General features: G+C 37.9%; 1 protein-coding gene across 4 annotated transcripts in view; it reads left to right on the forward strand.

The window, feature by feature from the left end:
• The window catches only part of ZNF106 (zinc finger protein 106), a 59092-nt gene continuing 46603 nt past the window's right edge, over positions 1 to 12489 (forward strand). For 2 of the 4 annotated variants that reach the window (XM_019725406.2, XM_019725407.2), the window contains exons 1-2: positions 1 to 154; positions 10157 to 10242. In XM_019725406.2, the coding sequence (XP_019580965.2) occupies positions 10189 to 10242 (54 nt within the window). In that variant the 5' untranslated portion in view covers positions 1 to 154; positions 10157 to 10188. The remainder of the gene's footprint in view (positions 155 to 10156; positions 10243 to 12489) is intronic. The other 2 variants (XM_074327866.1, XM_074327865.1) reach the window with 2 other exon arrangements.

A 12489-nucleotide genomic window follows, 5' to 3' on the forward strand; every position in this document is an offset into this window, starting at 1 on the left:
GCGCCTGCGCGCTGGCGGCGGCGGCGGCGGCGGTGCCCGGAGGGGAGCGGGCCCAGAGCGGGCCGCCGGACCCAAATTGAGGGGGGCGTCTGGGGCGTCAGGGAGCTCCCCCGCCCGGGCCTCGGCGGCCTGATGGAGTAAGTCGGCTGTGAGGGTGAGTATCTTGGGGCCGGGCTGCGTAGAGGCGTATGGGAGCCCGGGGGTCTGGTGGTCCGCCTGTTGGGGAGGTTTGGGGCTGCGGGACGCGGCCAGCGCTCCGCTCCTGCAGGCTGCGGCGCAGGGGCTCCCTGGTCGTCCCCTCTCCCGGAGCCTGCGCGCATTTACGGGCAGGCGGTGTTTCTGGCTTCGGGGTACAGATTCTCGCGGGAGCGTCCCAGTCTTGCTCTTTGCCCCAGTAGGAAACGTGGCTGCAGATCCTTAACCTTTAAGGGAGGCCTCTGACTCCTTAGGCGCCCGGGGCAGCAGGGAGTCCATAGACCCAGTTGCTTAAAGGCCTGCGGGTTTCAGGCCAGGGATACCTTTCGACCTCTTGTGTGTGACAGCCTCCATTCTTTGTTCCTCCTTCCGCCTTCTCTCTCTGTGGGACGTGTTTTAATAATAGCTACTAATTATGGAGTTTTTACTATGTGTCAATTTAATATTTCTAATCTTGGTGCATAATGATGGCGAGGAAATGCTTTGCACCCCACTCTCCCTTAAATCTGCTCAGTTCTATCATCTTTGAGAGTCAGCATCATCTTTTGAGAGTCTTTGAGATGAAGTCATCTTGTTGGGAAGTTTGAGATTGCTATGTCTTAGCAATTTGGGACTGCCATCCTAGTTAAGGGAAGTTCTCATATTTAGCAAATGAGTGCTAGATAATGGTTTATAGCGAATTAACTCAAGCCAGAATAACTTTTGATCACTTACTAAGAGCCTAATAGTGTTCTAAAACCCCATGGGAAATCTTAAAATTTGTTTTAAGCCCTGTTCTCAAGTTTGGTGGTGAATGAAACAATGGAAGATAATATTTAGATTCAGCTAGGATTTATTAAGTACATACAACACACGTGCCGATACGTTCACATCGGTCAAACAATGAGGTATTGTCATGGAAGGTGGTTTGGGGCAGCACATTTCAGAGAAGAGCTGAGAGTTTGATGGTAATTTGCTCAAGCTACTTTAGCTAGGGTTAAGTGGTGAAATTCACATACAGTGCCCAAGCTTATGTTTTTCCCGCCGCACCGAGTTAGATATTCTAAGCACTTCTGCTGAGAAGCAACTACATCACAGTTATAGTTTCTAGAGTTAACTACTGCATCTAGAAAATGGTATAGGAGCTTTAATTAAAGATACTAGATGGTTTTTGAAGAGAATTTCAAAATGACATGGGAGGAGGTAGAAGGTGTGAAGGAGTCTGATCAGGTTAGTTCAGAACCAATTGCTTTGATTAAAAGAAAGATACTTCAAAAGGGAAAACTGAGTGGTGATTATTGTACATCTAGGTTAGAGCACATGTAGTTTGAAGGCTACTGTACAAGAGAAGCAAGGAATAATGGTAGATGCCAGCTGACTTGGTTCTGGGACAAAATGGCTCAGTGAGGAGTACACATATTGAGTATTTTTAAATTTGTAACTGCAGTGTTTCAGTGGGAAGTTTGGGATTAATTTGTGTACTCAGTGAATAAGAGCACCTAGGCAGACATTTGCGAATCCAGCATGCTAACTCGCTAATTGAAATCCTACAGTCAATTAGGTTTGGTTCTTGAATTTTTAATCTGAAAGACACTCTCAAGAAATAAGATTTCTAAGTTTTTGTCAGTAGAGCAATGGTTAAATAAATTACGCATTTGTTAGAAAGAATGAGCCAGCCCTCTATGTGCTAACATTGAGTGATCTCCAAGGTATAATAGTAAGTGGGGGGAAAAAGTGCAAAAGAGGATGTACAACCATTTGTGCTTTAAATAATATATATGTATTTGCATATATATGCATAGAATATCTCTGGAAGAATACATAAACTGGTAACTGTCTGGCAGTGACTGGGAAACAGGAATGGGAGGGGAATAATTTTTTCTGTAAGCTTTTTTGTGTTATTTTTTGTTATAAAAACATATAAACATTCAGAAAAGTAGAGAAAATAAAATGTTGATCACACAGATTTTAAAATCTGTTTATATTTTGTCGCATTACTGACATTTCACCTCTAAATACTTGGGTTTTTTTTTTAACTTTTAATTTATTTAAGTGTGTTTTTCCAGGACCCATCAGCTCCAAGTCAAATAGTTGTTTCAGTCTAGTGGAGGACGCAGCTCACAGTGGCCCATGTGGGGATCGAACTGGCAACCTTGTTCTTAAGAGCATCACGCTCTAACTAAGTGAGCTAACCGGCTGCCTCGCTAATTACTTTAATATTTGTGTCTAATAAGAATAACATTTTACTGCATGACTCAATATCATAACCACACTGAACAGTGGTAACTCCTCTAATATTATCTAGTACCCAATCCTTTAAATTTTCCACAAATTGTCCCCCCTTTTTTAAACTTTCTTAATCCAGTTTCCAATAAAATCTATACATGCATTTGAGTGTTATGTCTCTTGAAGTCTTTTAAAATCTAGAATAGTTACCTTTTCTCTTTTTTCCCCTCCTTTCTCTTTTTTCATCATGACATGTTGAAGAGACCTGGTCAGTTATCTGGATTTAGCTGATTGATTCCTAGTGATACCATTTAACTTGTTACTATAACCTAGAAGGTAGAGCTAAACACTTGAATGGATTTAGGTTACACACTTATCGTAGGCCATGCTGTGTACACATAGTTTTCCTCTGTTAGTGATGTTGAGATTGATTAGTGGGTTCAGGTGGTGAGTCTGAGTCTTCTATCGTAAAATTGCGTTTCTCGCCTTGAAACCAGCTCAGCTGTAAACTGTTTTATATCTTTTAAATTTTAAATTCATGATGATAAAAGGGTCACTTCATCAGGAAGACATAATAAATACATATGTGCCTAATATCAGAGCTTCAAAATATATCAAGCAAAATTGATGCAATTAAAGGAAGAAATAGAAAATAATTACAGAGATTTTAACTCTTCTCAATAACTGAGAAACAAAAAATCAGTTTCAATTCCCACCTAATAACTACAGAATACACCTTTTCCCCCAAGTGTACATGTAGACCAGGTGCTAGGCTGCAAATCAAGCCTCAGTAAATTTGAAAAGATTGAAATAATACAGAATATGTTCTTTGATCATAATGGCATTAAAGTAGAAATCAAGATGTCTGAAAAATTCCAAAAGTATTTGGAAATTCAGTGAATCTTCTAAATCTGTGAGTCAAGGAAGAAATCACAAGAGAAATTAGAAAGTATTTTGAACTAGATGATAAAAATACATCAAAACTTGTGGGATGACTGTCGTAGTCAAGCTGAGCCTAAGGAGACATGATGACTAAATGTATCCTGGTTGAGATCCTGGAAGGGAAAAAGGATACTAGGTGAAAATATATTTAATACTGTGTCAATGTTGTTTTTTTAATTGTGACAGATTATACTAATGTAAGATGTACATAATATGGGAAACTGGGGCTTAAAGTAACTTTCAGAGACTTAATACCCAAAATATTAATGGGTATATGGGTGCTCTATTATTTTTGCAACTTTTCTATAAATCTAAAACTATTCTAAAAGAAATAGTTTATTAAAAAGTCGTAAAAAATTTGTATGATGCAGTTATTGCAGTCTTTAGAGAGAAGTTTATAGCCTAAAAACCTATTTCAAAAAAGTCTAAAGACAGTGACCTAAAGTTTTATCTTCAGCTAGTAAATGAAAAGCAAAATAAATCCAAAGTAGGTAGAAGGGAAGAAATAATAAAAATGACAGAAGAAATCAATGAAATAAAGACAAAAAAAAAATAGATAAAATTACAAAGCCAGAAGTTGGTTCTTTGAAAAGATGCATAATATTGATAAACCTGTAGATAGAGTGATAATGAAAAGCAGAACACAAATTACTGGTATCAGGAATGAAAGGGATTTATCACTAGAGATCCTATAAGATAATAAGGGGTATTATAAACAACTTTATACCAACAAATTTGGCAGTATAAATGAACAGTTTCTTGACAATGTCAATGTACTAAAACTGTCTAAACAAGTTGAAACAAAATCTGAATAAGCTTATGTTAAAGAAATGAAATTAATGATAAAAAGAAACCTTCCCACAAAGATAATTCAGGGCCACAGTGGTTTCACTGTGCCTTGTGACAATAGATCCAAAAATTTTAGGCAAAATAATAACACATCATAATACATCATGACCAAGGCTACATGGATAGTTATCTGATATGATAGAGCAAGTACGCGTATAGGAAAAAGTTAATGGTAGAATCTAGATGATGGGTATAGAGGTATATGGGAAACAGGATGTGGGCAAGTCACTATAAAATTATTTTAGCATTTCTGTGTTTGAAATTTTCCAAAATACAATACTGGGTGAGAAAGCAAGGGAATATTATGATCAGATTTGCATTTTAAAGAGATTATGCGTCTAAGGAATTAGGAAAGCTCAGGGTTACCTGAGAATAGTTTGAGGGGGTACTGAGACTACATAGGAGGATATTATATAGCTGTTCCTTGTAGGCTGGTAATTTCAAGGTAAATTTTTGTCCTTTGAGATTTTTCAAGCTGTTGGAATGGTGAACTTTTGAACAGTAGCAAATTTTGTCTAAGCATTCATCCTTGCTGAGATGTTTGGGCATCTTACAGCCACATGTACAGTATGCACGTGAGCTTTCAGTAAACATGAGACTTTTGACCTTTATTTACAAGGATGTTGAAGATTCTTGCAAATTTCAAAATTTGCAAATACTGCTACTTTAGTAGCACATAAATTCCTCTCTAAAATATAATCAACTATGTGGTAACCTTTTCGGAGACAGAATGATTCTTTTAAATACAGGACAAAGGCATTTAGAAAGCTATTAGCATCAATTAAACTGCCAAAGAAATGCTTTATTGTATTACACCGTTACTGTGGTCTAGTCAGCCATGCACTTAAAAGATCTATAATGAAGAAGCAATATGGAAGGTGATTGCTATTTCGGTCAGACTTGTATAGAGTGGATAAAGATGATTGAATGTGCTGTTAGCAACAGCTGCATGGAGAACAGTAAAGCTGTTTGAGAAGAATATCGGGCAGTTAGCGAGGCTCACTCTTTAGCGTGTAGTGATTATAGTTCATGCCACATAATTTTAAATTGCTATGTGGACCGTGGGGGTTGCTCGGAAACATACGTAAATGATATGTTGAATACAGGAATGCAAAAATTTTAAACTATTAAATAAATGCAACAAGCTACCTACTGATACTTTTAAAACAGTATTTGTACATGCTGTCTTTGGGCTTAGGACTTACTCTGTTATATGATGATAACTTTAGCTAATATTTTTATTATTTTGTTAGGGTTGGTTTATCCCAGTTTCTTCCTCAGTTACTTTTCCCTCTAGGACATAATGCTTGCCAAGTTCCAGAATTGAGTAAAGAATTGGAACCTAACAGTAGTTCTAATCCTGACGTAAGGTCTGCCCTGTCCATTTCCTTGCCTGGTGATAGGCAATATGAACAACTTTATTTGCTGGGACTCAACATTTAATGCATTTTCCTGAGTCACAGCCTGAACTTCCTATCTTTGTTTTAGCCCTGTGCTTACTAATAAAGAGTAGTCATTACATATACTCCTGCTAAATGTGATGTTAGGGCAGATGATATAAAAAGTAGGAATGCAAGTGAGTAAAATGTTTACGAGCTTATGCTCAATCACTTACCTTGGGTAGCAGGAGCCAGCTAGAACTCAGAACTAGCAAATAGGATAGCTACCCAGAATAAACCTTTCAAAGTTGTGGTTATAGGTTGATGTGCCCCCAAATACTTCCTGACCTCTGCTGTCAATTTAGCGAGGAGCCTTGAAACGTTTTGGGGCGGCCCATTCAGCACTGTGAGGACACCTCCCAAAAGTGCCAGTCCTGTCTTTGTCCCATAACCTTCTGGGCAACCTAGGGGTAATGGCAAAACTTGTTCTATCACCGAACGCTGTCTCTCTGTTGCTCTACCTTGCTCATCAGAAATCCATTACTTTTCTGTCAGGGTTAAGGTGGAGGCACAGAAAGTTACTTGTGGAATTCAGAAAAGGGATTCTAATCTGAGTACCACTCCATTACCCCCACCCTCCCAAACCAGTAATTAAGACTTTTTTCCTTTAGTGTTTTATAGTGTATTATCATCATACAGAGTCTGAGTTGGCTTTGATTAAGTCAGGATTCAAATATCATAAGTACTACTGGGTTTATTGTAATGAATGGTAGAGGTATATGAAAAGACAGCTGTCTTCCTCATGGTAAAGCCAGGGAGATCAGACGTACCAACCATCCAACAGCCTGTTCTTACTTATTTTGCAGGTTGTATTAACAGTAAAATGGGATAACGTGACAGCGTTCCAAGTAAAGTTGTTTGACACTAAATGGTGCTTTCCAGCCTTCAGTTATGTAATAAATATTTGGAGAGATGTTCTGACATTGATGTTTGAGATGGATTACAGTGTTATGAGATAGTGGTTGTTTGGAAGGCTGTCTTGCTGACCAATTTAAGCCACTTTTGAGGAACTACCCCTGTAGAAAGATGGGGAGAGCATAATGAAGTACAGACTGCAGTCTCTGGAGAATCTAACGCAATAGTTCTACTCTGCCTGCAACGACTGTATTTCTTTGTATTAGTCAGCTATGTGCGTGATTCTGATATACTGCTTGCATGTAGAACTTGCTTACATATTGGCGGCGGGAGTCAAGGTGGGAAACATTAGTGAATAGAGCGGTGGAGTGAAGGAGAAGAATAGCTGTGAAGTCATGCAGGTTTATCACACTAAAGAATAGGTAACAACAGTGAAAAACAAATCTGTCAGGACTTGGTGCCTATATATGGGAATCTGAAAGAAAAACTCAATAATATGGTTTTGGTAATTGTATTGACAGAATAGTAGGATGTTGAGAAAAAGTATTATAGGATTTTTTAGGCTATTATGACTAAGAAATATCACAGATATTTCTCATAGTTTATTTGAGAAAATTTTAAAGATTTCATAGTGGGAATATTTAAAGAAGGGGGAAATGTATGTTGTTTAAAGTGAGGATAGCAGTAGTTAAATTGTTTGCACTTACGTACTTGACTTGTGTAATGTAATCTCTCAAGCACTTTGAGATCTCAGAATTGGATGGTTCCCATCTGTCAGGCTGTGAGCTAATTCAGTATTTCAGAAAGCTTAGTGGAAATCATATATTTTCTCATTTTTAAGGATGTACAAATTAAATCTCCTTTGTCTTTGGCTGGAATCCTATCAACTCAGTGTTTAAATACTAGGTCTTCCTTATTGATTAAATACTTTGCTAGCAATTATACTTTTTGATTTCTTATAAAAGTGAAAATGAATTGACTTAATACATGAGGATTAGAAACATGGAGCTCGTGAAAGGAAAAAGTGAAAAGAGGGAATTTTGGTTAAAAGGTTGATAGAGAATATTTTTATGATATGACTATTTCTTTACCCATTTACTCGGAGTTGATGTCTTTGGCTTTATTAAATAGAAATACAGTTTGTATTTTAGTGCATAGCACTCAGTCTAGTAAATACATGACAACTCCACTATAGCTGCTGTTACTTGTCCCAGAAAGTCACGCTTTTTCATTGATTTTATTGCTTCTAAATTTTTTGTTCCTGTTTTGGTTTGATAGTTAATAACTTGAAACAGTATTAAAAACATTTCTGGACATACCTTCTTTACTACTCTTTCCCCAACTTTTAGAACAGTGCTTGGTGCTCAGTAAATGCTTGTTGAATAAAATAACAAAATACTGCATGTAAATAGTAATTAACATTGAAGTAAATGTTAGGATATAAGGGAATTAAAAGAATTGTGCTTTGTGGCATAGCCACAAACATATGGCCAGAGTCATTTATGTCTATTTTGAGATTTAGATTATTAGCAATACTGGAAGCATAGGTAACACTGTACCTATCCATAAAGGTGTATTTCTTTGTTTTATTAGTTGATATTCAGCTTTCTCAAATGTGCGAAATTTTACCCTATATTCTTATTTTGGTGTTTTGTAGTTTGTTACTGAATAAAGTTAGACATTAAGCAGTGGATGAAATGGGTTGTAATAGCAAGGAAACTGCTGAGTGACCAAAAGAAGTGGAGAATCTTAGGCCTCTTCTCATTGGCCCTTCTGCCATGTTGTCTACGAGTTACAGATTAAATTAGGATAGTTTATAACTTCATTAGCTCATAGTTTTAAGTCCTTTAAAGAATGAAGCCAGGCAAGGAAGCAGATATATTTATTAGAGTGAGAGGTGTGTGTGTGTGTGTGTGTGTGTGTGTGTGTGTGGTGGGGTGGGGGGAGGGGGGGGAACAATGCTACCTAGGGAATGGGATTAAATTTTCTTGTAGAGAGTATCCTTGCAGGGACTCAGGAGGAAAATATGCTAGTGCTAGAGAATTGTAAAATAGAAACTCTCTGGTCTTAATCCAAACCCAAGTATTGACTCAGCTCTCTCTATCTCGCATTTAGTAACTCAAGGTAGTTCCATTTGGAACAATTCAACATATACTTTGGAGTACCTGCCTGCCGTGTGCTGGACACTGTTCTGAGTGCTAGACCTGTACTAGTGAACAAAATATACAAATTAAGTTCTCACGGAACTTAATTTTTAAATGGGGTAAATAGAAAATAACAAATAAATATATACTACGTCCGGTAGTAAAAGATGCTTGTTTCAGATACCTCTTGCCGTGTAACAAACTACCCCCAAATTTACTGGCTTAAAAACAATGATTTTATTGTTTCTTACGGTTCTGTGGGTTGAAAGGGGCTCATCTGCATAATTCTTTAACTGGTCTCGCTCGGGGTCCCTCATTAGCAGCGGGCCTGGAACATGTGACATGGTTCACTCGCCCAACATGGCTGTCAGATGGTTCTGGTTGTTGTTTGGCGCTCAGCTGAGCTGTCAGTTTTTTTTCCCTTGGTGCCTCCTTGTGGTTTGGGATTCTCATAGCGTGGTGGCTGGGTTTCAAGAGGGAATGTTTGAAATGTGCAAAGGCGGAAGCTGCAGCTTTTTTAAGGCCCAGTCTCAGAAATTACATTGTCGCTTCCACCACATTTTATTGGCCAAAACAGGTCACAGGAGAGGGAAAATAGACTCCACCTTTTGATGGGTGGTGATGACAAGGTTACATTGCAAAAGAGCACACGGAGTGGGAGATAATGCTGTGGCCAGCTGTGGAAAAATCAACCACAGTGCTATTAACAAATAAAAAATTAAGCAGGTTAATACGGGGATAGAGGAAATGTGGGAGGCGAGCAGAAAGTACATTATTCCATAGGAGGTCAGGGAAGGCCTCCTTGATGAAGCAGCGTGAGAGAGTGAGCCATGAGAGCCATATAGACGTCTTAAGGAAGAATATTGCAGATAGAGAGAACAGGAAATACAGAAGGCGCCGTAAGGTAGGAGAATTCCTGGTGTGATCAAGGACTAGCAGGGAGGGCCATGTGACTGGAGCAGAGGGAAAGAGGGAGAGTGGTAGCTATGGAGTCAGAGGGTAAGTGAGAAAAGGATTTTGTAGCCCATGGCAAAGGACTTTGGATCTTCTGTGAGTGAGATGGAAGGATTATTGTAAGATTCTGAGCACAGGAGCTCGGGGAGCTGACTTAAATCGTAAAAGAATCCTGTGCTGAGAATCTGGCATCTCTGGCTACTGTTTTGAGAGTAGACTCTAAGAGGATAAGAGTAGAAGTAGGAAGTGAAGTCAGTGAGTGAGAGCCGTGTGAGGTGATAGATATGCTCCTCAGTGAAGAATGGTTGGATTTGGGATATATTTCAAGGTGGGACAGATGGGATTTTCTGGTCAGGGTGAATATGGGGTGAGAAAGAGGGACCAAGGATGAGTAACCAAGTTTTTGTCCGAGGTACCCTGGAAAATTGGAATTTTCATTTACCAAGATGAGAAGATGGGTTGGGGGCAGGGTGGAGATGAGGGAGATGCAAGACTTTTATTTTGGGCTATGTTGAGATGAATCTAAGAAGACATCTGGGAAAAAGGTTACTAAATGTTACTTCCTCATTGCAGGTGTGACGTTGAGTGCTTCAGATCTGGTCACTATGGGACGAGAACGAAAATGCATATTGTGCCACATTGTGTACAGCTCGAAAAAGGTAATAATAGAAGAGAGAGCATCTTAGGCTTTATGACTGATTGTTTTTTTAGAGATATCATGTGAAATTTATAGATGGGTAAAAGCTTTTCACGTTGTCTTATTTATGCTTCTTTCTTAAACCATAGTTTGATTCCACTGGTTTCTTTCTCATTACTGCCTCCTAAAAGCCAGTAACTGTGTTATGAAACCTCTACCCAGAATTTGAGCATACTCAAAAGTAGATAATAAAGAGAAATTTAGTTAGTTAGTAGCCAGTTATAGAAGATATACTTTAAAATTTAGTTTATTTGAGGTTATACTACTGTCTAATTAGCTAAGGCTAGGTAAGCATTATATGTACCTGCATTCTGTTTCCGCCTATGCTTGTGAAAAGTTCAGTACAGCTGAAATGGTATTAACAATATCCTAGATGTCCACAAGGTGGGGATGTTGCACAAAGAAAAACATTTTTTAAGAAGTAAAAGAACTTACCTGTGCTCTAGGGAAATTGGCAGTAAATTGTCTCACTTTTTGCTTTTACTTACCTTTATGCTTCACTTTCAATGTGCTGCTAGCTTAAATATAGAGGAATTTTATTTCCCTCTATGCTTTTAAGATGTTCTTGATTGTCATTGGAAATTCAGAGAACTGGGGAGATTATTGTGAGCTATCATGAAAAATGTTGGGGAGGAAAATGGTTTCAAAGAAATAGGCAAGAGCTATTTTAGAGGGGAGAACAACATATACAAAAGACACAGAGGTAGAATGGCTTATAACAGTTCTAGGAGTTGGTAAGAAGTCTCATCTGATTAAAACAGTGTCATTTTGGGAATAGCGGGATTGCAACTTAATTCGTAATTTAAGTGAAGAGAGTTGATAAACAATGTTGAGTGCCAGACTGAGGGGTTCGATTATGATCCATCCAGTAGACTGAGGTGAAGATTTTTTTTTCCTATATAGGATTTTTGTTAGTGATGGAAAAAAAATCACTAACAAAATTTAAAAAATCATGTTTAATAATACATCTGCTGCCTTTAACAAAAGTAAAAAAAAAAAAGACAAACTTGCTCTTCTAGTTTTAAAAATTTAGACCAGGGTTTATACAAATTTTCAATAAACAAAAATTTCTTATGGTTACTTTTAGATTAGAGGGAGGTGGGAAATTGAGAAGGTATGAAATAGATAGACAGACCCTCAGAGGTGTCAGACTTTGATGGAGTAGCAGCCCTGTTTTGTGATGTCTCATCATTTTGCCATTTTAAGTCTTTTTGGCACGTCTTCTACTACTCTGGTTTGAAACATGGTTTCATCTCTTCGTACTTTTCCTTGGATCATAATGAAGTTAAATCAAGGACTGAGATTATCCACTCCTGCCCTTGGGAAAGCCAACGGTAGTTTTTTAAGCAAGAAAATGGCATGATTTAAGTGTTAAGGTTAACGTGGTCAAAGAAATGAGCAGAATGGGTTAGTTGAAAGAGATAACTCTGACACTTATTTTTAAGTAGGTCGTGAACAACTTATGTTGAAGCAGTGCTCTCCTCTAGTTTCCCAAACCAGTGTAACCCTGGTTTCTCCAAATACACTGTGGAGGAGAAAAGGATCTAGGGTGACTTAAGTATGAGCTGTATACTGCGTCCCTGAGTATCCTGATGCTCATTAACTTATGAAAGACTGAGAATCTGGAGTTATAAATATTGAAAATATTTTTAAAAATTTGTTTTATATTATTCAGTGGTTTCCAGATTTGTTCAACCACCAAATTTTTTACCGCCTTCTTTCCCTTTTTAAAGATATAATACTGATTGATATAAAAGGAACTAAACAGAAGTTTGGTAACTAAGGTATGCGTATGGGGCTATTACTTTCAGCCTGTGCCTGTGGGTGTTTAGCAGTTATTTTGTGAGCTCAGTTGTCTCACTATTTGCATTCATTCCTCGGAGCAAGATGGGAGAGAATTTCCCATGTAAATTTAGGAAAAGATTTATGAGGTGTTGTGGACAATCAAAAGTCATGTTAAAACTAGTTTTGAGTGATAACATTTTTATAATTGAAATAGAACATAGAATTGGTTTTTATATCAGAGAGAATAACCCATTTTAGTGAATACTATTTTGGTCAGGAATGGTTTCATTTGCAAGAAACAGAACCCACTCAAGAAAAAGGGTATTTGGCATATGTAAATCTAATCCAAGGAAAAATTGAACAACAGGAAGCATAGGGATTGCAGCAAGTGCTATGTATTGTTTATGAATTTTTTTCCATTATA

Source organism: Rhinolophus sinicus, linkage group LG03, assembly GCF_036562045.2.
Source record: "Rhinolophus sinicus isolate RSC01 linkage group LG03, ASM3656204v1, whole genome shotgun sequence".
In the NCBI taxonomy this organism is placed as follows: domain Eukaryota; kingdom Metazoa; phylum Chordata; class Mammalia; order Chiroptera; family Rhinolophidae; genus Rhinolophus; species Rhinolophus sinicus.